Source organism: Lepisma saccharinum, chromosome 1, assembly GCF_977018435.1.
Source record: "Lepisma saccharinum chromosome 1, izLepSacc3.1, whole genome shotgun sequence".
NCBI classification, from domain to species: Eukaryota; Metazoa; Arthropoda; class Insecta; order Zygentoma; family Lepismatidae; genus Lepisma; species Lepisma saccharinum.
In genome coordinates, this window is record NC_139229.1 from 65548926 (window position 1) to 65576632 (window position 27707).

The window sequence follows — 27707 nt, forward strand, 5'->3', positions numbered from 1 at the left end:
GGAAATATCAGCATATAATACCGAGAATGTATAAGGAGACTGATAAATTAAATTGTATTTCTTAATCAATCAATCTTCACTCTCATCTCATTTAGTCGTAACTGTAAAAATAATCAAGTATTTTATTGGAAACTTACTGTGTGTGATTAAATTCTGTAATCCTTCCCTAGCTTGTGAATTGTAATATTTTTCCAAATTCACTATTTTGCTGTTTGAATTCAAATCATAGAGAATAGAGAAATTAAGTCAATTTCATAGAAGATAATATTGGTACTTAACAAATCCATACCTGGATCTGTATGAGTTTATTATTTCTATTTGCAAAAACATCAATTTAGTTTAGTTTGCAATTGTCAGGTGAAAAAGGTAAATTTTGTCCTGGAACCTGGAAAGTCAGGGAATTTCATTTCTGCTTGTTTGTAGCCACCCTGTGTAATGTTGGGAAGGCATGCACTGACTACATCAGACAGTTAATTGAGCATGTTTTCCCAAAATGTTACATCAAAAATGTATTTAAATGATTGTAACAATCATAAACTAGAAAAAATATTTCATATGTAGTACTTAACCATTTAATTGGAATAAATTTCCATCTCATTATTGTACCTTATTTGTGCCCTTGTGTGATAATAGTTCTATTCTCTGTGTGCTGTAAGAATGGAGTCAGTATAAACAAATATATGTGGCTTTTGTGAAATCTTATTGTCGTTTCAAATGACAGCTGTGCAGGAATATTTTGAATAGAAATATAGTGCATATGGAAAAGCAATATCAATCAAAATTGCTGCTATATTTTAAGTTGTGGGTTCTGTATAGCTGCAACCAGTTTATTCGTAGGCAAAATAAAAAAAGAACTCTCACATAAGAGACTTATTTCTCATAATTAAAGTGGCTTTGTTTACATTAACTTCATTCTTAAAGTGGATGGAGAATAGTTCAGGGTCATTCCATGTCAAATCAACCAATTTGAAAATAGTTGGTTACATGACCATTTTAGAAAATTTTCATTTTTACTACATACGTTTGTTCATGTTTCTCGATATCAAAACTAATGTTCAAAAAAAATTTTCCTGTCCTTAATTCTCCTGGGGTGGCCATTTTTTCAACATGCTGTATGACGTTTTTCCCCCTCATGAAGCAGTTTACAGAAACCTTAATATCTCAAAAACCATTAGAGCTGTGATGAAATAATTATGAACAATTCTGAAATTTGGAACAAGGAAGTCCTGCATGAACCTAACTTACAGTAAAAATCTCAACTTTTAGACTCAACTTGTTTGGTCAGTATCACAAATTAGGTGACAAATTTCAGAATTTTTCATGAGGACCCATCTGAGATATTTAATCATGAAAACTGTCAAGATTCAAAAAATGGCCATGTTTCAGCCCATGCTGTAAAAAATGGTTGTATTTCTAAGCACTGATATTTTGTTTGCAGGGAACCTGCAGGTAGGTATACACATAAATAGAAATTCAAGCCTTAGACTAAACCCCTTCATTCAAAGAATCTGACTTAAAAATACATTTTTTTTAAAACTATTGTTACCCATATTTCCACCATAAGTTTTATTCTTAGGATGTAATTTTGAGCAAAAATATCATAACAAGTATACTTTATTAGCTACAAAATTTATTTTGTTCCAGATCTCTAGCTCCAATGGTTTTTGAGATATTAAGGTTTCTGTAAACTGCTACATGAGCAAAAAAGTCATGCACCATGTTGAAAAATAGCCACCCCAGGAGAACTAAGGACAGGAACTTTTTTTAACATTAGTTTTGATATCCAGAAATATGTCCTAAATATGAAAATTTTCTAAAATGGTCATGCAATCATCATTGGATGATTTGGTATAGAATGACCCTTCAATATATTGTAATACTATTGTTTGTTTATGAAGTAATAACACATACCATTTTTCTAGTATGGTAATTACCACTATGATTTAAAAATTCAATTATGCTCTGCCTATAAAGATGTATTTCTTGGTGTTTTTTTGCAGAGTATGGTGGCCACTCTTTGTAGTTGTATTTTATATCCTGTCTCCAATACCAACTCTGATAGCAAGACGCTACACAGAAGACACTACTTCAAGCAATCCATGTCTAGAATTTGCAATATTTGTGACCATGGGCATCGTTGTATCATCTTTTGCATTGCCAATCGTTCTGGCAAGGTCAAAAGCACCTGGAAGTGATAAGGAGGTGGTAAGTAAAGTTAGGCATGTGCTTTAGTATTTGTTTAATTCCTTTATGTGCTCTTTGTTGTCAAGTGATCATTAAGAATTTCAGCAGGGCTGCTTTGTCTATCTAGGTATATAACTACATGTTTGAGCACTAAAATGTGTAAGTAAAGAAACTAACAGAGTTCAGGAAGTAAGTAATTGATACAGCCAAAACCATTTCAAAGCAGTTATGAACTGAGCAGCCAGGTGAACTGACATCAGCATATATAATGAAAAAATGTTATGTAAATGATATTGTAAGCTTGATGTTTACAGAATTGAGATTTCTGAATTACACTGCTTTTTTGAAAACTTGTGCAGTGTCATATCTAGCTTATTGAATGGACTGTCTACAAAAAATACATTTTAGTTTATCATTAACGCTATTGATATATGTGAGATTGTCCATTATGATTTTTCAATTCATGTGTCAGAAACTAAAAGTGTCCAACAAGCATGAAGCACCTGATTGACATGAAACTAAGAAGCACATGCCATAATGCATGTTCCATATGAATTAAACACTGATAGTGGACAAGAATGCCACATTTTGATACTATAAAACCATGTTTAGACTAGGAATGGCCAAATCCAGATAAAATTGTAGGTGGCTATTGGATAATTTCAAATATCCAGATACGTATCAGATATTCTGATATCCGGATATACAGATTATCCAGATATCCAAATTGCCCAGATTATCTGGATGTCAAGATTATCTGAATTATACAGATGTTCAAATTATCTGGATATTTGAATTATCCAAAATGTCCAAATATCCAAATGTGTGCATTATCCGGACAGTTTTATCGTTTATCAGTTTTACAGGTAATCCACATATTCTTTTCTTTTATTTGTCATTTTCGTATTTCACTGTACGGATTTTCTACAAATCCTTCATCAAATCTGTTCTATTGAGATATATTATCTGGATATTCAGATTATCAGATTATTCATTTCATCCGATACAGATATCACATAATTTACAAGCTTCTACATACATTTGTGTTTAATGCAAGAGGGCATGAGCAAAGGAATGGCAAACAGATAATGGATATCCAGATTTTTGGCAATCTCTAGTTTAGACCTGTGCAACGTGGATCTGTTTGCCATTCCTCTGCTCATGCCCTCTTGCATTAAACACAAATGTATGTAAAGGGTCTTTCATTGAGAGTGATACTTTTTAAAATTTGAAAAAAAAATAAACCACTCAACGTATCAAAGTGAATTCTGCTTTATTTTGAAGCTTAGACATTGCAGTTATGTTCTGAACAAAATATCATTCAAATGTCCACCACGGCTTTGAACACACTGACGCACATGATGGCTCCAATTGTTAATCACTCTGTCCAACATTAGTGACATTATGTCTACGATAGCCCTGACGAATGTTCGCCTCCAAATGTTCCAAAGTTCGTGGCTTGTCAGCATAGACCTGGGCTTTGATATAGCCCCAAAGAAAAAATCCATGGGTGTTAAATCACACAATCGTGGCGGCCAATTCACACATCCACGTGTTGAGATGATCCGGTCGCCAAACTTCTCCCTCAGCAAATCGAGCATAGCATCAGCTGTGTGGCATGTAGCGCCATCCTGCTGGAACCACATGTTTTCAATATCTGTGGTCTCAAGTTCTGGTCACAGAAATTCGCGTAACATGGATCTCTAGCGGTTGCCATTGACGGTAACGGTTCTTCTCTCATCATCTCGAAAGAAATAAGGTTCAATGATGCCGCCACGCCATAAACCGCACCACACAGTGAGTTTTTCTGAATGCAATGGCACCTCATGGACCACTTGTGGGTTCTTCTCGCTCCAATAACGACAATTTTGCTTATTGACGAATCCACTAAGACAACAATGCTGAGAAGATGATTTTTCCACTGAAATCAGGATCAGTGGAGCCATTATGTGCGTCAGTGTGTTCAAAGCCGTGGTGGACATTTGAACGATATTTTGTTCAGAACATAACTGCAATGTCTAAGCTTCAAAATAAAGCACAATTTACTTTGATACGTTGAGTGGTTTATTTTTTTTTCAAATTTTAAAAAGTATCACTCTTAATGAAAGACCCTATAGAAGCTTGTATGCTGGTTTCTGCCAACTGTTATATCTTCCTCTCTCCTTGCTCACCTCTTCCCACATGGTGCCTTGAGAGCAGAATAATATCACCTGAACTTTATAAAGGGATCATACATTCTATATTTTTTGTACCTAGGTTCAAACAATAATACGGGGAAAACAGAATGTAAATGAAAAACTTGAATTGAGAGTATCTTGATTAGGGTAGGGTTACCAGATCGCTATGAGGAAAATGTAGGACATGCTGTCCTAAAATGTAGGACACCGACTCAAAATGTAGGACACAAAACATTCACAATAAATAATACACATTACTAGAACAAGAACATATTAGCAAATAATGTAAAATTACACCTTTTTAGTTTAGAGAATAATGAATTTTTAATATCTTAAAAACCAGATTCCAAAACTAAACTGCTAAACAATACACTTCTTACTATATGCGTTTTCAGTCGTATTTCTCTGAGGAGCCAGTTTTTCGTAAAATTTCAGGCTTAGTCATAATGTACTTATAAAACTAACAACAATCAAATTCCTTGAAATTATACTGAACAAGCACCAACCACTTCTCAGAATCAATAAGAAATTGATTCCTCTCATCAGTCCATTGTGCTGACATTAACAAAAATAATCTTTCAACATTTGCATTATGACCTGAAATGCTAAACAAATATTCAGCAATTCTGAATGACCCTCACAATGCTTATTGCTATTAATATAGCTCTCCCACTTTTCATGACGTGCCATTTTTTCAAGATTTGAAATATTGCGTTCAATGAACATGTTCAAATTAAATCATTGCTCATAGCACTTTCCGTTTCCATCATGAAGGACGAGGAAGGCCAGTTTGAGCACCTTCTTTCGTAAATTTTTAAGTAAATAAATCACTCTTTAAGCAAATTACGGAAACTTGTGCGCTTGATTCACGGAAGTGTACAGTGCCGAGTCTGCCGATATATGGCTGCGAGCACCTCGCTTGCCAATAGCACAAACAGCAACGCGGAGCTCTACACTTGAATGGACCGCTCTGTAGCACAGGTTGTAAGGGAAAAGTTCAAGCAGCAGATAATAGGGCCTCCCGTATGGTGCAGTGGTAGCGTTGTAGCCTTGTAATCAAGGGGTGCCGGGTTCGATTCCTGGTGGAGGCACACAGTGGTTCGGATTGCACTTTAAACTGTAGGTCCAGTCCCGATTAGCCTTACTGTGCATGAAATGGACTTAAAACACCAAATCAATCAATCACACCAGCAGCAGATAATAATTTCACTGAAACATGCATTTTATTAGTTCAAATTATGTGACGTTCAAAATGTAGGACATTTATGATATTTTTCCAGTTCCTCCCAGATGCCGGTCATGCGGCTAAAATGTAGGACATGTCTGGGAAAAACCGGATGTCTGGTAACCCTAGATTAGGGAGTATGTTGTTAATTTAAAATATTAATTCTGGAAGTGATAAATATGAAATTTATTATTTATACACACTTCTATTCACATATTTACAGGTGCATTATTTAAAATATAATCATTTCTCTAATTTATCAATTGAACACATTGGTACTTCCATTAACATGGAAGTATGTCCTTGCAGAAATAACTAGGGTGAATTATTCTAGCACATTTCCTTACTACAACCTGCTAGGTAATACAATGTGTTCTCAGAATATGCAAAATTGTTCTAATGAGATATTTTGGAATTTCAAGGATTGCCCTACAACAAGTGCTACTTTTTACTTCTCATATCTGTCAGTGTCATCTGCCATTAACAGTTTAAACACTGAAGATTCAGAGAGCAGTCATTACTATTGCACATGTAAATCCTCCTTGCTGTAAAAATTTGGGGTGATCAACTCCCTTGGGTACCTAAAACCAGCACTTTTATAGGAGCCTTGTTGGCAATGGAAATTCTCCCTCACAGATTTGGAATTTTCCGTTGCAACTGCTCAAATGTGAACTCCTTCCAACTGTGTAGCTTGGCATAGGACAAATCTACCATTTGTTGGGTTAATGAAGAACATTGCAGTTTCTATACCAAGCATTTTATTAGACCATCTTGCTCGGAGGAACACAAGTGCTGAACAAGAAAGATGAGAGATCAAAACAGTTGAACATTGATGGGTATGCAGCTTCCCACAGACTACAAACTATGTAGTATATCATCCCTTGATTCTGATATGCACTTTCATATTTATTGATAATACAACCTACAACAATGAGCAATGCATAATTAAAACAGAACATATAACATACACATTTTTGCGTACATACGAGGGGAAGTCAAAAATTATCTACACCTTTGCTATAACTTTTCTCAGGTTGGCCACACTGCCTTCAGTGTTTGTGTGCTATAAGGTTGTACTTTTGTTTTCATGTGGCCAAGGTTTGATCTCAATCACTCCATTTTTCTTTCTTTTGTTACAGATTAAACATGGCTGCTCCACTGGCAGTGTGCACCAAGGAAGAACAGCGATCAGCGATTCGATTTCTCGGGTCTGAAGGTGTGTCAGGGACTGTAATTCATCACAGGCTTTCAGTACATTTGATGATGTCAGAATAATCTCTTTGGATGATGGGTGACCACCGGTTCATCGGAATCATCTCTCAAGCTTGTTGAATCTTCCCATCAATGGTGGAGGTTCATTGGCATCTTACACTTCGTGTTCGCTTGTCCAGCCATTTTTAAACCTCTCGATCAACGTATACACAATTCTACGTGGAAAAGCGCTGTCCCTGTATTGTACTGAAAGGCTGTGATGAATTTCAACCCCTAACACATCTTCAGACCCGAGAAATCAGATCACTGATCGCTGTTCTTCCTTGGTGCATACTGCCAGTGGAGCAGCCATGTGTAATCTGTAACAAAAGAAAGAAAAATGGAGCGATTAAGATCAAACCTCAGCCACATGACCACAAAAGTACAACCTTATAGCACATAAGCGCTGAAGGCAGTGTAGCCAACCTGAGAAAAGTTGTGGGAAAGGTGTAGATAATTTTTGACTTACCCTCGTATATAATAACATATTATTAAACCGTCATGCTTAATTTATATATACCTGATTCTTGACCACCTTGCAATTAAATATTATAAAAAAAACAGTAAAGATCAATCCCGATTTTTACAATACACTAGCCTCCTTTGGTTCACACTGGAAGAGGAACATGCTCAGTCTGCAAGAAAGCAGTTGCCTAACAGGGCTTGTATCATGTATTTAGTTGACATTTCCGTCATTGGTTCAATCACAAATTTTGTGAGATTCATCATAGATACTGTGGTGATATTTTCTAAAGTTAATGTGTGGAATACAGACTATTTCCTTCATTTTCAAACTTTTGTGCTTGGATGCTAGATTCCCTAATTTATCTGATTTGTTTTCTTCAAGTGTGGCTCCTCCAAATATCAACCTGACTTTTCAATCTCCTTTAGAGTATTGGTTTGAAGGTGGATTAAGGACTAATGGAAAACCCTTTCAGAGATTTGTGACTTCCCCTTATTCACCAATATATGTATGAATACTATGCATGCATAGTTGATTTGTACAGTCATTGACACTTCTGGGTTGTAACAGTACTGTTAAAAGTCAATGGGTATGTTACAGCCCAGAGGTATCCACGACTGTATGTTGTATGCAGTTAACCCACATATCACACAACTAAAGTTTTGCCATTACCATTTACTGGCATACATAATATATTGTTTACCGTATTTGCCACATTTTCGAGGAAAAGGCTTTATCACTGAATATTTTAACTAATTGACAGCATTTCAAATATAAAATCTAACCAGGAAAGAATGCATTGTAATATTCGTCAAAAACCCAGACATCCACCTCCAGAGCTAAAAAACGAGTCACTTGAAACCTCTTCTAAATCAAAATCTGAATCCTCATACAACAAATTGCCCTCTTTACCATCCAGTGCATTACTAATGTCACATTTCTTTAATGATTTAACCAGTCTTAGTTTTCGCAGCCTCCCTTGAAGCTTTGACCCAGAACAGAGAACATTTCCGGAAATGAAGGTAATCAAAAACTGTATCGGTGTGTAAGACGCAGCCTGTTTTTCAGACCTATTTTTTAGAAAAAAAAGTGCATCTTATATGCTGGCAAATCGGTAATATCCTACACAATTAATCCTCTTGTAGTGTAAATACCGTGTGTTTGTTTTCTCTTCATTCAACTTCTATTGAAAATATGGACCCCTGTACCTCATGTTGTTATACTTCATAGTAGTTACACATTTTATGTCATATTTATTTGGATAGTGTCTTATCAAAATGTGTGCAACACGGTAACACCTCTTCTATGATAAGATTCTTTCTGTAAATTGCATTCACTATTGTGGTGAAATATGTAAGTAAAAATATGCTTATGGCACTACAAATCTATTTCAATATCTACAAGTGTGAGATAAAATTTAGTGGCAATATGCCTCCAGTGCCCAGATAACTTCATGACTAAAGCCAAAATCAGTTACATTCCTTCATTTTATTCTCCCAGTGTTCTAACTCCCTTTTGCTACTCTTGTGAAATGCATCCAGTTTTGTTGATGTGCTGTTGTGACCACCCTGCAATATGGATAATTTGTAGCTATAACCCAAGACTTCTGAAACCTCGGAAAATATGCAAACTACAAGCTTCCCAGTTACTTAAACTAGTGACAGTAGCGCCACTGCTCCCACACCATGATTTCAATTGCAGTGGTGTACCTGTAGTGTGGTAATGTTAATCTTGGTTCTTTTATTGTGGTGAAGAGATCATAATTGCGTGGCATCACATCGGGAGTAGTAGGAAGAGTGTTCCAATGCTGAATGAGATTCTTGACAGCATTGCGACACTTTTTACAGTTATGAAGAAGAATTGGCATCCTGGATGTGATGTAACCTGAATGGTTTCCCTGTCTTTGTGTCGCACCACCATTCAGGAGTAAGGCAGCACTTTATCACCAATTGCTTCACACAGTCTCTGAAAACATTCTTGTGTGGTATGACCTCAACTTTCATCTTTTCTCCTATTAGTAAACACTTCACTTCTGCACTTTGACACAATGCTCTTTGCTCTATAAATACCTATGACTGTCACCACTGCACTCGCAGCCCACTACCCAACACAGGTCACTTGACTTCAGTGTTGCCACTATTTATATCCAATCCTTGTAGACAACAGCAAATTTAGTCCTGATGAAATTCTCATGAGTAGGTTTACCAGATTCCTGTAAGAATACAAAGACTTAAAATCTTGAGTATAAATGATGACATTCATGAGTAAAAGACCAAAAATTGTGAATACAAAGCTAAAATTCATGAGTAATATTAAGGAAATGTGCTTATATGTTGCAGATATAAAATATTAACTTGTTTGTATGGAAAGAAACAGAACCCATATATTTTGCCAAAACACAACACTATACACACAACAATGACAGCTATGATCTGGCATCTTAATGTTCGGTCTCAAAACATGTGAAGAAAATGTGTTCTAAATTTGTCACACTAAGATTAGTGCATCCATTGTTAACACACGTGAAAACTGAAAATAATCTCTCACAATCAGCATTTGATACAGGCATCCAAATTGCTTTCACAGTATGAACAACAAACATACTAAAGTCACTCTGTACACTTTATAGACACATGTGTTCATTTTCTTTTTTCAGTAATTCTTTAATTGAACATAGGCATGCATTACTTCTTGAATGCGTAGGTATGTTTTTTGGTGCTGGCACTTTTGAAAATAGGACTGAAGATTGTCTTTCATTGTCCGTTGCAGTATCACATTCTTTTTTTTAAAAGCCCCCCCCCCCACTTTCTCCTAGTCTGATGATTTCCATGAAATCCATTTATTACAATAGCTGCAGACCATCTGATCAGATAATTGTTTCACCCTTTCAAGGTAATTTTAGAAGCATTTCTTTCTTCCTGTAAGACACTTCCAATATTGCACCGGTCAGGTGTAAATCGTATATCATGTGCACACACTGGAACTTGTGGCCAGTTAATGCAAACGAATGAGGATGTGCAACAGACAACACAAGTAGTTTACATAATTCACATTCAACCAATTAGATGGTCATTCCAACCAATGATGGACAGGCAGACAACGGTTATCCCCAGAAAAAGGGAAAGAGACTGTGAGTAAAGCCTTATGTAATGTAGCATTTCAAAACACCTGAGGACCCTGTACGAAAATCAGGACTTTCTCTCAAAGCGTTTTTGCCAACAACTATGCTGCAGTGTCTGTAGTCGAAAGCTGGCTGCTACCTGGCATCAGAGACAGTGAACTTTTTGATAACTAGATGTGACTGGAAACTAGAAACCATGGGGGGAAAAAGGATGGAGGGGGTGTTCTTTTAGGAATACATAACAAATTCAGATCAACCACCATAGAACATAGAATTACCTGACGTACCAGTTGAATGTGTTCTCGTAAAAACTGTAATTAACGAGACATTATGTCCCTGTTTATATGCATAGTATATTTCCCACCATCGTGTACTATATCAATTTATGAAGCATTTTATGAAGCGATTTATTCTGTATGTCTTCCCAGTTCACACATGCTCCTCTTAGGTGATTTTAACTTGCTGGAAGTAACAGGTTCTAATTATGACTTCAGCAAAGGCTCTCAAAAATCTAAAACTCTCTCCAACTTTGTGTCTTACTATAATTTAAGTAGCGTAAACAATGTGTTAAACACCAACAACAAAACACTTCTGTTCTGACTAACATCCAAAACGTGTCGGTCTGTAAAGAAACTGAAACGTTAGTACTGGAGTATGAACATCACCCTCAACTTAACATCGAATTATTTGTTTCAAAACACGTTAAAGCAAATAAAGGGAAAACAATTAGCACACGTAATTTCCAAAAAGCAAACTTTGAAGGAATGTACCATGAAATTGCTACCATCAACTGGGAAGAAATATCCAATCTAAAGAATGTAAACGACGTGCTTGATATTTTTTATGAAAATCTTGCTAATGTTTTCGAAGCCACCGTCCTGTACAGAAACAAATCTATAACATCACATTATCCTAGTTGGTTCACCAGTGGCATAATTAAAAACATTAAAAGCAAATCCCATCACTATAAGAAATGGAAACGCGGAATTGGTAATATCAACTTTCATCGTATACAGTTTGAAAGTCTCCGCAAAATAACCAAAAGGCAAATTGATGAAGCTTACAGGAATTACATATCAGAAACAGAAAATTATATCAAACTAGATTTTAGACACTTCTGGTCCTTCGTCCAAAATAAAGGAAGGAAAAGTACGTCCATGCCCTTCAAATACAATGAAACTCCACTGTACGATGACAAGGCAATTGTGAACGCCTTCATTCAGCATTTCCTTTCCACCTATAAGAGCACACCCGCGAATTACGCCTGCAATTTAATCGAAGACCACGAAAAGATAGACGTAGGTGAAGCATTTGTACTAAATGCAGTCAGTATTGAAGATGTTGAAAAGGCAATAAAAAGTTAAAACCAAAGAAATCCTTTGGCCCTGACGGCATTCCACCCTACGTGTTAAAAGGTTGTGCAAGTTTATTAGCCAAACCCTTAATGAAAATATTGAATCTTTCCCTAGCTACGTCTGTATTTCCCATGAAATGGAAAACATCTACCATGCGTCCCGTATCCAAAAATAGTGGCACCAGTAACATTGAAGAGCATAGGCCCATAGCTTTATTGTCTGCGCCCGCAAAAGTTTTCGAATGTATTATTTATCAAATATTGTTGTCTCACATATCCTCAGTAATATCTACAAACCAACATGGCTTGATCCCGGGTAGATCCAATGTTGCGAACCTATCCCTCCTAAGTCATTACGTTGCAACTAGTTTAGAAGAAAGAAAGCAGGTAGATGTCATCTATACAGATATAGGGCCTCCCCCATGGCGCAGTGGTAGCATCATTGCCTTGTAATCAAGGGGTCTCGGGTTCGATACCCGGTGGAGGCACAAGTGGTTCGGATCCCACTTTAAACTGTAGGTCCAGTCTGGATTAGCCTTACTGTGCATAAAGGGGACTTAAAACACCAACTCCAACCCCTGTGTGACTTATACAGACTCTTATAGGCGGATGACTTAAAATTCGGTAGGGCTATTTGTAATATTGATGACTGCAAATCGTTACAAAACAAAATCAATACAGTAACAAAATGGTGCAGAATAAATGATCTTAATCTGAACATAGGAAAATGCTGTGCAATGACATACTCGCACAACAGAAAGCAAATTGAATTCAATTACAAAATAAATAACACAAACATTAAAAGGGTTAACGAGATGAAAGATCTAGAAGTTACATTTGATTCAAAACTATCATTTGCAACACATATTGAAAGGGTCGTAAATGAGGCACACAGGAACCTAGGGTATGCAATTAGAATGAGTAAAGAGTTTATGAACAAAGAAATAATGAAAATAATATTTAACGCCTTAGTCCAAAGCAAAGTAGAATACGCAGCAGAAATATGGGCTCGTCAGGACAAAAAGTACACGCATAAAATAGAAATGGTACAGTCTAAATTCGTAAGGTACACCTCTTACAAAGAAACAGGCATATAACCCCGATACAAATCATACACTTCCCTCGGTAAACACCACAACTTGCCTTCTCTCAGCAAAAGAATGAAGATGCAATTGCTCTGTTTCTTGTACAAAATCATGAACAATAATATCCAGGTACAACATCTACTAGAAAAATACACATATGTGTTCCTATCTCCAAGACACGATCCAAAGGGGCCCTCTTTCACTGTAGAAACAGAAGATCGAACATCATAAATAAATCACCTATCAGAAGAATGTGTGAACTGTACAACAGATGTTCCGAAAGGGAACCAAAATTAAATATATTTCAATTTCAATTATTTACAGGTCCTTTATTATATAGATAATTAATGTATTTCTTCATATATTAAATACTATAAATGGGCTTAACACTTTTTGCATTATGTTCGATATTCAAATGAATAAACAGGCACTGTAAAATTATCCTATAGTTAATTAATAATTTACCTAAGGTTTTTCTTTTAAATAATACTCCGGAAGAATATGTGCTTCAGTTTAAAACGTAAATAACTTATATCCTTGATTTTTACTGTGTTTATTTTATTTCCATATTTTATGTAATTTATAATGTATTACTATATTAGTATGTCCTTATATATATATTTTTGTACATGGTGGTAAAGACGTTGTGCATAGTAATAATTGAAATATTGTATTGATGTATCAGATATTTTATTCCACTTTCTTCAATTAACATGTATTATTATTATAACTCGCTTTGTTAACTATTGTATACACATTTAATTTAGCGTTGACATTTTTTATGTTTATTTACATTTCTGCACAATAATAATTCTTATCAAACTGTAAATTTACAAACTTAAAGCAGAAAATGTAGAACACTGTAATTGGGCATTTGCCTGTTGTGTTCAATAAATAAATAAATAAATAAATAAACTGCCATCTAGAGGAACTTACTGAAATACGTCCATTTGACCAGTAAATTGGCAGAGCATGAAAGACAATTTTCCTGATGAATTATTTTATGCCATCTCAATTGTTTTATTTAATTTGTGGGTTTCATTTTCATGAATAACCTTAAAAAATTAGCCAAATTTCGTGAGTTGTTCTCAAAATTCTCAAATAGCATCAAATTGCCACAATTTTGTGAGTATTTTGTAGTTTGAAAATTGTATTATTTCACTGTTCGCAAAGTGTCACACTATTCCTCATCATATTTCCTATTTTTGGAATTTTCGTGATTTCCAAAATTTCACTGTCTCTACCTACAAGCAAAAAGTAGGGCACACTATCTCCAAACGTAGGACACATTCACATTAAACACAGAGGGTTGTTTATGGTCTCGTATAACAATTTTCAGTTGTATTTCATCTTAAAAATTGCCATGTCTCCACTGATCATACTCAGTTTGGTGTCCCTTCATGATAACTATAGCTATTCACTCTAATTTTCTTTGCAGAAGGGTTTTGCACTTAACAACCATGTCCATTTGGTCCCACTCCTCCTTACAGTATTTCCGTAAGTCATCTAGTATACATGGATGTATGTTTCTGATGTTCTTTTCAGCAATCCAAAGGCATAAAAATTCATAGGTCTTCACTGGAACATTATTGAGAGGAGTAGCATATATTTCTCTTTCATGTTCCATTCTCCCTAGGAATGTAAGTCAAGCTAGAGGCCTTATCTTGATGCGCCAAGACCTAATTCTGTGTTTGCTATGCAGAGCCAGGATTTCAGTGTGGTAAATTGGGAGTCTGAACTTCAATTTGATAATATGCAGAGTTCATTTTGTCTTTGTTGGCAACACAGGGATGGTCAACTTCCTGTTATACAGGGTGTTTCAGTGGGAAGTCCCACTTTATAAATAGCTATAGCATTCGACATAATAACATTACAATAACGCTTCTGTGTGCAAATTAGAGGAAAACTGGGAGAATGACTTACCATCACATCAAATGCTGAAAGTGACCTCCATTCCCAAGACACATTCTTGCACGTTTGACCATGTTTTCTGATACATGCCTCAACATGTCTGCGCCAATATTCGCAGCGAGCTATATAATTGTCTTCCGGTCAGGACCATCTCTAACACCATATACATGACGGGAAGCCCTTTGTGTGGCAGTAATGGATTCGGTAATCCAATATTTCTTCACAATAAACACTGCTGGGTTGTGTAAGACATCGTACTGTCTGTGTTGATAACTGACAATGCAATGCAACTGACAATGAGCATGAGAAAAGGTGCTAGAAGCAAAATGATGGCATTTCAACAATGTCGTCTGCTGATAAGAAACACAGACTGTTGAAAACTCCATGAGTTTGTGCGTCATTTGAGTGCACGTGATATGTGACTACCGGCATGGACATGAAGTTACAATTAATTCAAATGTGGGACTTTCCACTGAAGCACCCAGTAGCTGAATCCACTGATAAGCATCAATCCTTAGAAAAGAGTTTCCTTGCATTCCGAGTACATTGTTTGAAAATGTTTCTCACCTTTTCGACAGTAGCAAAAAAAGCACGTGGTTTATTGTAGTCACTTAGATAGAGACATGCTTCATCCAAAGTCACCATATGTTTCAGTCTTTCTCCTCCCAGGTAATTCCGTTACAACTTCTACTGCTTGTATGAATGCAATTTGATGGGGCAACAATTTGTGAACTCTGTTCTTGTGATGCTTTTCCAACTTCAAATCCTGGTTGATGTTGGTGTTTACAGTTTTTAATGACATTCCCAACTTGCATGCAAATGTCTGGGCTACTGCCAGAGGCAAGGGCTTTGACTTACCTCAACTTGTCTGGAGTATAGGTAGTTTCAGGTTGTGTATTACCTATTTCTTTCCTTTTGGAATGGACTGCTTAAGCAGTGATGTCCCAAATGTATGTTTCCAAACAAAACTTTCAGCTCGCTTGCTCCTATACTTTTGCATTGAAAATGTATCAGAAAGGGATAAGTTTTGTTACAGTGACGGCAGTTAGCAAGCAAAATAGTGAAGTTACAGGTGAGGATCTAATGAAGAATTAACGTAAGAAAATTGGGTATTTGTTGAGGAAACACACAAAAAATTGAAGCCCTCAGAATATTGCTGGTTTTAGCCCATATTTAATATATATATATATATATATAAATAAAGTGAAAGAGGAGAGAGGAAACACTCACCGGACAAAGAAAAAATTCAAATTTTCCTGATGGTATGTCATCTTCAGGAGTAGAGAGACGTTGTATAACTAAGTGACTAGAGGGAAGAGTAAGCATGACCTGCAGTGTTGCCAGGTCCCGAAGGAAAAAAAAAGTGTTGACAGTACCACAAAAAAAATGGTTCTTTCGCCTGGCTTGTCGAAAACTGTGAGTGGTGGGGGGGTGGGTTGGTTGGGAAAAGGTGGTGGTTAGGGTGAGGATAGGGGATGAGGGGCATTACTGGGTGGCCTTGTTCAGGCCTGGAGGTGTAGTTGCATTCATGGTCGATATGTAGGCCCTCTCCCATCTTCTACGTATTGAGGTGTTGGTGGATTGGGGCAAGGAGTGGACGATCGCTACCTGGAAGCAGTCATTAAAAGGAATATTGTGGTGATTGGTGTGAATGGCAACAGCAAAGTCCAGGTTTTGGGTAGAGGAGCGGTGGTTGTTGATGCGGAGGTTTAGGGCTGTGGATGTTTCCCCCAGGTAGAAGCTCCCACAGATGTTGCACGTGAGGATATAAATTAGGTTAGAGCTGTTGCAGGTTCCTTTGGGGTAGAGGGTGAATTTGCCGGTGGCAGTGTGGATCTGGAGGGTGCGGGAAGTGACAAATATGGGGCAGGTTTTGCACCTTGGGCGGTTGCATTTGTGGGCAGGTGCGAGTTGATTGTGAGTAGGTGGATTGTGGTGGACCAGGATGTTTTGGAGATTGGGAGGGCGTTTGAAGACAACTCTGGGCTTGTCGGGGAAGATATTTCTGGTGTCAGGATCACTGTGCAGGATGGGAAGGAGGAAACGTAGAGTGTGTGTGATTTTGTTGAGGTGGGGGTGATATTGGGTGACAAGTGCAGGGGGATTGGTGGCAGGTTTCTTGGTGGGAGTGTATGAAGCAGCTCGGGATATTTGTTTGGTGACCAGGGTGGAAGGATATCCACGGTTGGTCAAGGCTTGGTGTAAGCGGAGGTTATAGTTCTGTCGGGAGGTGGCTGAGGTGTTGAGGCGTTGACCTCTGAGGGCCAGGGAGAATGGGATGGCTTTCTTGGTGTGGAACGGATGGGAGCTGGAGAAGTGTAGGTATTGCATATAGTTGGTAGGTTTGATGTGGATGGAGATTTCCAAATGTCCTTCCTTCATGTGCACATCCACATCCAGGAAAGTGATTTGGTTGGTGGAGTGAGTCCAGGTGAAATTGATGGAGCTGAAGTGGTTAAGTTTGTCTAGGAAGGTGGTCAGGGAAGGTTCTCCATGCATCCAAAGCATGAAGATGTCATCGATGAAACGTAGCCAGAGGAGAGGTTTGAGAGATTGGGTCTCCAGGAACTCTTTTTCAACTTTACCCATGAACAGGTTGGCATAGGATGGGGCCATTCTGGTACCCATGGCTGTGCCCCGGATTTGGAAATAGTGCTTGTCCTCGAAGGTGAAGTTGTTGCACGTAAGGACAAGGTGACCTAGATGGGTCAGGAAATTAATGCTGGGGTTGTGGGGTTTTGGTCTGTTGTTGAGGAAGGATTCTGTGGAGCAGAGGCCATGGAAGTGAGGTATGTTGGTATAGAGAGAAGTAACATCGATGGTGGCAAGGAGACCAGCCACTTCCTTCAGAAAATTAACACTCTCCCACCATTACCTGCCAACACTATCCTTGCCACCATCGATGTTACTTCTCTCTATACCAATTATAATACCAATTTAATATTATTAAAATAACTGACCAATATGCAGTTCACTATTATCTATTTCCAATTCCATTATATCCATTGCTACATAGTGACTATTGATTCTCGTTGCTATAGCAATGTTAGAATTCCAAAAAATACCTCATTTATACAGCGTATAGTGCTATAAATAACATAAACATAATTGACGTACAAAGTAGTTATTATACATTTTTTTAACTGTTATTTGAAAGTGACTTGTATAATATGAAATTAATAATTTCAATAAACATATAATTATATTGTGTGGATTCACAGGACCGTCACAACCACTGTGGCCCAGAGTAAATGGCATTTGTGGATGAAAATAGCAGTTCTTTTTGGGGGTAGAAATGCCAGAGAATGCCACAGGGAACTGTTGGATATTGTGGAAAATAGTGTTCTACTGTAGTATGCACCTCTTCTGTTCCTGTAATGCTAATGTATGCTTTAGCACAATGCTAACTTGAAGGATATTTGCTCGCTTTCCTATCTTATACCTGGTATACATGATCTGCATATTTAATGCATTCCACAGTATCATATGTGTGTGTGTACTGTGCGCCCCCTTCCATTTGTATATTTCTGATTTTTGTGCCAGTCCCACATTCTTGCAATAAAAATTTTATTGCCATGACTTACCATCACTTTCTTAAAAAATAATACCCCTTTTCCTGTGGATATAAAATAATTTCCTTTTGATTTTCTGTTTCTCTTGAATGATGTATTTTCTTAAAGCAAAATATGGGATGCTCAAAATGCAGGTCATTTTACATTATTTTTTTTTCAAATTGCTCCCAGATGCTGGACATATGATTAAGATACAGATTGTCGGGGGAGGAGGGGGCAGGCATTTGGCAACCCTATGTGAGTGCTGTAAGTGATATTCTAACCAACTCTGTCATTACTAGTCGTGAAGCAGTGCAAAATAGGAACAATACAAAATAAAATACGATTTTACACAAAGTTTTGTTCATTGCTGAAGCAACACAAGTTTTCTTTCTGTTCCTATTCTGCACAAGAACAGTTCACTCTTATCCATCCTTACCAATTTCTTTCAGGTCCATCATCATCTTAGCCTTTCTACAGGTCTCTTATTATCAAGTTTGCCATCAAGGATCCTGTAAGCATGTCTATCTTCTGCCATGCATTATACATGGCCTCCCCACTGAAGTGTTTGTGATTTATTTATTCTAATATCAGGGAATGAATATACATCATTACATCTTTTTTAGGATTTCAATTTCAAGGGCTCCTAATTCAGGTTCCTTTTGTAGTATAAGGCAGCATGTGACATATCCACCGAACTACCAAATTACTCATAGAATTTTTCACTGAAAAATCTACGAGTACATCTCCTGTGTGTGCCTAATTTAAAAAAATACCAAATTACTGGTTTGTATATCTTAATCGTTAGATATTAGACGAGAAGATAAAAGTTTATGAATAAGAAAGTAACATGCATGACCTAAATTAAGTCTGCTTTTAATTTCCTCCTCATGCCTATTGCCGTCACATGAGTAACTTTATTTTTGAGTTTACTAGTTTATATTTGCATAAATATATATATTGAGCATACAAACAATTTGTGGATAATTCCAGAAATGTGAATATCTATAACTTTTACAGTACAACCATTTCTGTATTTCAGATCGAGTGGGGAGCTTGTTGGTTAGTGTTCGCAGGAAATGTGGTTGTTTACCTTACTCTGCTAGGCTTTTTCATGACTTTCGACAGCGATGATGTGGATTACAGCATGTGGTGATGTGCTTCATCAGTACACATTGGAGGTACATACTCTAGTCACTGATTATAATAAGTGTTGTATGTGAAAGTAATGTCAACATAGCAGTGTGACGCAGGAAAAAGGCTAGGTGTGAAGTTCTTGTACACCAGTGTCTACACACTTGACTATGGTGTCATATTTGAAAAGTCAGGGTTGGACCTAGAGCACGTTTATGACAGAACTGCTTCTTCCATACTCAACATGTGCAGAATGTTTATACATCAGGCAATTTTTCTGACAAATCCTAATAATAGGGATCTCATTTGCCCTTCTGGTGTAGGGAAATTAATTTATACCATTAAATTTGTAACGAAAGGGAAATAAATGTAATAATAGTTTGGTAATGCTGCTTGTGTTATGGTGTGTTTGCTTTTTTTCTGTTTTGGTCAGCTTAAATAAACTGACTGTAAAGTGTAAAGATCTTATAAGACAGAAATATTATGAGCTGGTCAGGTGGAATGATATCCAATGTAATGAAATTGTATCGTTATTTGCAAAATAAGATTTTTTTACATACTGGTTCATTTAATGTGTATTCTAATAGCTATTTAATCCATTTAAAGCTTTTTTGTATTATAAAGCGTAAATGTTTGTAATACTAGTAAAATATTTGCAGTACCTCTGCGCATGTATATGCCTAAAACCAAGAATGAAATCTCCCATGTGAGTGTTCAAGGAAAGAAATTTCAGCTCTACTTCATATTAAATGTATTACGGTATATGCGTATATTTAATTGAAAGTATCAAGTAATGAAAACAAAAGTGAAATTTGCATGAACTTGTTTTGTAGTTTGCTTGGTAAGTTGTCATATTTTAATGTGGGACCAAATGTTGCCAACCTGATACTATAAAACTTTCAAATTTTGTCCTGAGATAAACAAGTCAATAATATGGCTCAGGTGGTACCACACAAGATACAAATGTTTCATTCACAGGATAACTACAGATGGTATTCACATTACTTCAAACCATTACTTCAAACATTGTGTAGTGAATTGTAGGCCACCTCTATTTCTGCCTTTGAAATGTTGAAACATTTCTGCTGAGAAAATTTGTAGTTTGCTAGGGGACCAAAACTATGTTGTATACTGATACAAGAGACTTGACTTACCAAAATGAAAAATTAAAATGTGTAATGATTTACTAGAGGACTGGCAAGATAGGTTCTATTTCAGGTATCAACATAATCAAATATCTACAAAGTGGAATGTTTATCAGTTCAAAAAATATACAATTTGTTCAGTAGTAAAATGACAATGATTTTACACATAGTGAAAAGGCATTTTGATCGAACTGTGTTACATGTGATATGCCAACATACATTTCCACATAAGAAGCTATAGTACATTTGTCATACCTTCATCCTGTTAAACATTATAATTACAACTGCTATTGCTGTTGTTTTCAAATGTATTTAACATAAGTTTGAAGTAGCTACATATTTGCAATTTAATTATATGTCAAGTGTGTATTTACAATTTATCACATTAAAGAATGATTGAACTTTGATAACACTGATATTGAAATACCCTAAGAAAAGTCTAATTGCCTGCATGAAATTTAGAAGTTTACCCATGTTAAATATTTTAGTTTTTAAATTTATTTCTCAATGTCTTTCTTGTGGTTTTCTCAACATACAGTATTGGGTTGGCAAGATTTCAGCGTGAAAAAAATATGATGACATGTTGCAATGTATGAAGACTGCTTATTGACTTGTTTCTGCAAATTACACTTGTTGAAAAATCCCAGTTAGAAATATATATGTACATATATATTGCTAGTAACTTTCACTGTGTTACTATGTATACATATTCAGATACGCATGCATACTTGTTAATTTTCTCCTGGTAACTGATTTAGTGTAAACAGAATTTGTGATAAGAATTTGTAAATAATTGTATTTAAACTGTAGCGTTAGTTGTTCTTTATACAGAAATGTACTTGTATATTACAAATAAAGAATTATGAAACTGTACATTGATTGCTTCTGTGAAGAGCCACCTGAAATAAAATTACAATTGGTATATTTTGCTATATTTACACTAGAGATTGCAACATGTACAATCAACCATGTGTATTACATTGGTTGCATTAAGTTTGAATAGAGTAGTTATGATGCTCATTAAGGTGGATTGAAACACCAAAAGTTCGAAATATGACTTGTAACAGCAAAATAATGTAGCTTGTTTGCTTCAAAAGACAAGTTTGAAATTTGACATTCATATCTCGATTCTAGGGCCGTCACAACAGCTTTGAAGTGTTTCAAGTTGCAATACATGCCTTGTTTAAGTGATTACTCCAAATACGAGCATGCTGTGGAGAAAAACCAAACGTACAAGCCACTTTACCAATCTCTCTGTGTTTTGGGGTAGTTTTATTCACATATATCTGAGATATTGAGAATACATGCCAACATAAGCAAATCCTAGTAAATGTGTGTGCATTTTCCTGTGAAACCTATCTTTTGCACTTGCTAAGTTCCAAATTTTGCCACCACTTTTTATGACTTGAGTGTGAGAGTCTCTGCTGAATTGAGGAATACCCTCACCTCTCCCATACAGTGGGTGAAACCTTCAATTTGCCACATCTCACTGAACCGGAGACTGCAGAATATCTCTCTTTCTGTCACTCTTTTATATCTTCATTGTTTTTGTCGTGATGTAGTAGGTTATGCTTTGAGTTTGTGAGTGGTGGTTATTGTGTGTGATATATTGGAGATGTGAATCCTTTTTGTATGAAGATTGTACCACCATGTCCAACTGTATTGTTTAGACAATTCAAAGCAGAAGTTCCACAAAAGGGAAGTGCCCTGTATTTGTTGAGCCAAATGATTTTGATACTGAGGTTTTACCAACAAAAATGGAGTCAATGAGGAAGTTATGATGTAGCTATGTTAGTTGCCAGAGAATTGAGAGAATTTCATTTACTGAAAAGCATGTTATCAAAACGATAGAGGATAGTCATGCAGCCCTTAAAAACCTATGGAAGCCATATAATAAAAGAATAAATGCTGATTCATACACAAAAAAGACCAACAGAAGTTTAAAGACAATGCAGATAGCATGAACTGTGACATAAGCTTTTGTAAGCAGAAAAACTTGTCTCTGTGTAAGTGTGAAAATTCCTAAAGAATCATGATTTCATCCAGGATCAGAGAAATGTGTATGGGCCATCTTGATATCATCCACAATGCAAAGGTACTCTGGAGGCAAAAATCACTTAGTTGCTAAGGCTCAAGCAGCCAGAAATGTGTTTGCCAGGACTGGTAAGCAAGAAAGGCACTCCTGAACGCTGTCACTGTAGCTGCACGGTATGAGGTTTCACATGGGGCTAGTGTTACTTCTGTTGTGGAGGACATCATTGTGGTTGCACCTGAGAGCTTGTAATCAGTGGTTGACTGGTAAAGAATTAAGATGAAAAAGAGTAGATTAATTGCACACCTGCAGGCCAAGGCATGTCCAGAAGAGAATTTGAGAGAAACTGCAGGAATAAAATAGGGGTCACTTTCCACTGCTGCACAATATGCAAAGAACACCACGATTGTCCACAAACTAAAGAAGAATGCTCTCACCTCACCCCACGTAGCGACCATTCTGAAAGTATCTCCTATCTAGAATAATAAGGATGTAGACTGACTCTTATATGTGTAGCAACTTGTACGTTATCGTGGAGAGGAGGACACTATGTGACATGAGCCAAATACGATTGACCTGTATCACCTTTTTCACTACTGTCTTTAGATCATCAGAAAGATTTCTTGTGACAGGAATCAATTTATACAGTGCCTTTCACGGTCCAGTCATCTGCGGAGCGGCAGCACTCCGGGCAGCGAGAGCTTGTCTACAGGCCAACTGGATGCAATATCCACGTAGCTGGAACGTGAGCTTGCAACTGGATGTAGCTATGTAATGAAATAATGTCGTGCAATTACATTAACAGAAAGAATTACAATAATCACGTACCTTACAAGAGGTACGGAAATGTTGTCCTGAATCCACACACAGCATCTTTGTAGTAAGTTTTCATTAACACTTATCAGTTCCTCTTCCGAAATTGCTTCAATTTCTCTCCTGATATTTTCTTTAAATTCTTCTAATGTATGACTTCAGGTTTAAAAGCTTGGTAGCTCGCCACACAGACGTCATGAAAATGTCTGTTGCTTGTGCATGGCGCCGGAGGGATTTTTGAGGAGTATGTTCCAATTGTGCTCCAATGTCGTGTAGTTTCTCTTCATTAAGCACACACTGTTTTACCCTTCATTAAATATCAATAACAGACCCTGTTTGCCTAAATTTGTTCACAAGTTTTCGAACAGTGTTTCTGTTTGAAACAGGAACATCTGGGAATTTTTGCTGCAAAACGTAATCTAACTTCCCTACAAGAAATCGTAATGATGTAAGAGTCACCCAAAAGAAAATGGTTATTTTAATTGTACGTATAGCGTGCAGAAAAGAACCAGTAATACGTAAACTAAAACAAAACAATCTAAAACACTTGTTAACAGCTTAACAGTTCACAAACACGTGCAAACGTGACACCAGCTATCTGCATACTGAAGCACTGATGCGTCCAAAGCCAAGGTCAGCGTAGAGCTGTGGGTCTAAATGCCCGCAGATGCGCTCCCACTGCTGGGCAGGCTTGCCACCGCTCCACGGACGACTCAACCATGAAGAGCACTGTATAAGTAACATGTGGCATCTTTAAAGGAATGTTTCATTATAGTAATTATAACGTAATCCTAATTTCATATTTGAGTTGAGAGTTTTTGTTTTTAAAGTCCACTTTATGCACAAATAGACTAATCAAGACTGCACCTACGGTTTAAATTGGAATCCTCACTAGTATGTGCCTCCACTTAGTATTGAACCCTGGATCAACTGATTACAATGCGACAACTTTACCACTATGCCATTCATATTTTTATATTTGTCAACAAGCCTAGATGTAATCGATGATTATGCCAGAATTTACATATCAATATTTAAATTCAAGGCTGAATGTTAATTCATGTTAAAATGTTAAATACTGGAAAGGTATTTACGACAAACATTCTTGGGATCCTGGCAATTGAGTTTTAAAGAAAAGAATTTACTGGGCCATGGTCTCGAAGGTTGAGAACAAGTACTCTGGTGTTCAGATCTTTCATTTATCCAGGCTGGGAAGGAAAGCGAAAAGTCTAGCTTGTATAATTTGAGGTCAGTGCATATGATTTAATCATTCTCTCATGTCTCTCTTGAGTTTAAATAACTTGCACAAATATTACAACATGCTTTACATGTAGCAATGTCTCTTCTTAGGTTTTCTTCTGGTGATTAATAAACTGATTAGTACAGTTATATCCATTTCTAGTCTATGCTTATATCGGTATCATCACCCGATGATGGCATCATGCGAACTGAGCAGAGAAAGTGTCGCTTTCCACGTGTCGGTTGCAGAGGCGCGACCACAAATTTTTGTCTGGGGAGGGGGTCAAGTTTCAAGATGATAAACGTGCCAATAATAATAATAATAATAATGCTAATACTACTAATAATTATAATAGGAATAATAATAATGACATGGCGTTTTGTCCTCGTATTTTTTCAACACCTTCAATTTTACATTGGCTAATAATGGAAAACAAGCACACACACTGTATTTTTGAAAGAAAAAACATGACGAATATAATTATTTTTGTACATATGACATCAAGGACGTCCGCAGGATTTTTTCCAGGGAGGGGCAAGGAAGGTATATTTTCCAAGGGGGGGCAAACAAGGTAAATTTTCCCCAATAATAGTGTTGTTCCCTCAAAAAAAATTGCTTAAATTTAAATTTATCATATTCATGCAATAATTAAGACATATAATTGTGGCTGAAATGAAATTATATGTGACAAATATATAATTAATGGTTGACTTTCATTTTCCAGGGGGGGCCACGGCCCCCCTTCCGGTCGCCCATGTATGACATGTGTAACTTTCATGTTTACATATATGCAACATGGAGCGACGTAAAATAAGAAAATATATACGCAATATGTTAACACTAAATTGTGCACATTTCAATGTTTGTTTAATACACTCATACATACATACATATATATATATACACACACACACACACACACACATATATATATATATATATATAGTATATATATATTTAAATACATTACATAATCAATTAATAATAGCAATGGTCTAATAAAACTAATTGTAGTGACTGGAATTTTTATTTACGTCTTTCCGACGTAATTAAGTTGCGTCTTTCTCGCCGCGGTGGCTCAGTCGGTAACGCGTCTGACTACCATGCTCAAGGTCCCGGGTTCGATCCCCGGCTGGTTCAAATCCGGGAACTTTTCTAACGGTGGAAGCGGCCCCGGCGCCTACCCAGCGTCGAATAACGGGTACCTGGGGGGTAAAGGCGGTCAGGGGCGTGATGCTGATCACATCACCCCCACTCACGACCGGATCAAGAAAGTGTGGGGCGTTACCCCCACACCCCCTATACGCCTTAGTGGCGTAGTGCTATGCACAGGGGAACACTTTACCTTTTACATAATCAATTCATCCACCTTATTACAAACCAACAGCAAAAAATAAAATATATAAATTGGCTCTCACATGTGTGTGCTCCTTTTCCTCAAACAATTGTTCATACAGTGAGTCACATAATTATTCGGACACACAGTAAATTTCTAACGTTTAAGAGCGGGAAGGGAGTGAAATCTGTGTACAGCGTTGAAGTTGATTTTCTTTTAAAAAATGTCATGTTTAGCACTAAATTGGACGATAAAAAGTTAAAAAAAGAACATCAGCAAGAATATAACGAAGGATGAATCCATACCGTTGCAAAAATAGTGCCACAAAATTATTCGGACACATGGTAAATGTTAACGTAAGTTTGCGATACAGTGACAATTTCGATTTACGGATTTATTGATGTATGTACAGACTCTGTTCATATATATTTACTCTGGTTTCCTGTAGGTTTCTATAGCAATTACGATCGCGTTTTGTTTAACAAAGTTGTGATATAAGAACATTTTCTATGTAGAAATGGGGCGAAGAGGAAAGGAAAGTTCATTTGAACAACGTCGTTGGTGATATGGCACCACGCTAAGGGTAAAACTTACTGTGCAATTGCCTCAAATTTGAAAATGAAAAAAAGTACAGTTGCAGATATTATTAAGCGATTTAAAGATGAAGACAGGATCGAGTCCCACGGTCATACAGGGAGACCAAGAATTTTTTCTCCCAGAGAAGAGACAGTAATCGTGAGGAAAATAAAAAAACAACAAAAAACAAAGATGAGTGCTCCAATGGTGTGTGCTGAGGTAGTTGAGGAGTGTGGAAAGCATAGTCATCCTGAAACTATACGAAGACTGCTCAGAAGGGCAAACTATCATGGCCGTGTAGCCAGGAGAAAGCCACTTGTAAGTAAGCCAAACAGGACAAAAAGACTGGTGTTCGCAAAGGAACACTTAGGAAAGGTTCAGACATGGTGGAATCGGGTAATTTTTACTGACGAGAGTAGATTCAATATTTGTGAGTCAGATGGGAGGGTAACAGTGTGGCGTAAACCAAATGAGGAGCTCCGAGGGAAAAATTCGCAAGCAACAGTGAAGCACGGGAGTGGTCACGTAATGGTTTGAGGTAGTGATGGCCAAACGGATCCGGATCCGAAAATTCCGGATCCGGATCCGGGTCTGAAAGTTTCGGATCTGGATCCGGATCCGAAAGTTCCGGATCTGGATCCGGATCCGAAAGATCCGGATCCGAGAGTTCCGGATCCTGGTCTGAAAACTTCAGATCCGGATCCGGGTCCGAAAGATTCGGATCTGGATCCGGATCCGAAAATTCCGGAACCGGATCCGTATCTGAAAGTTTCGGATCTGGATCCGGACCGGATCCGAAAGTTCCGGATCTGGATCCGGATCCGAGAGTTTCGTATCTCAATCCCATTATAATATTACCACACCTTAAAAGGTATTATGATCTTCGATTACAAAGAAATTTTTCGTTAGTCCTACAAGAATTTTTTTCAAGTGTTGTTTCAAAAATACTTTGCTACGCATCGGCTAACACACTCGTGCACACATGTCAGAGGTGATTTTGTAATTGCCATTGAAACGAATATGTATTCATTCGAATGTATTGGAAATGAAAACACACATAAATGTGAGACATTCCATTCCAGGATGAAACCTTTAACACATATAACAAG

The 27707-nt window shown here is 37.0% G+C and overlaps 1 protein-coding gene across 1 annotated transcript in view; it reads left to right on the forward strand.

The window, feature by feature from the left end:
• The window catches only part of LOC145996018 (leptin receptor gene-related protein), a 36960-nt gene extending 15492 nt beyond the window's left edge, over window positions 1–21468 (forward strand). Inside the window, exons 3-4 of the mRNA XM_083132191.1 lie at window positions 2001–2205; window positions 19365–21468. Coding sequence (XP_082988317.1) covers window positions 2001–2205; window positions 19365–19478 — 319 coding nt within the window. The 3' untranslated portion in view covers window positions 19479–21468. The remainder of the gene's footprint in view (window positions 1–2000; window positions 2206–19364) is intronic.
• The last annotated feature ends 6239 nt before the right edge of the window (window positions 21469–27707 follow it).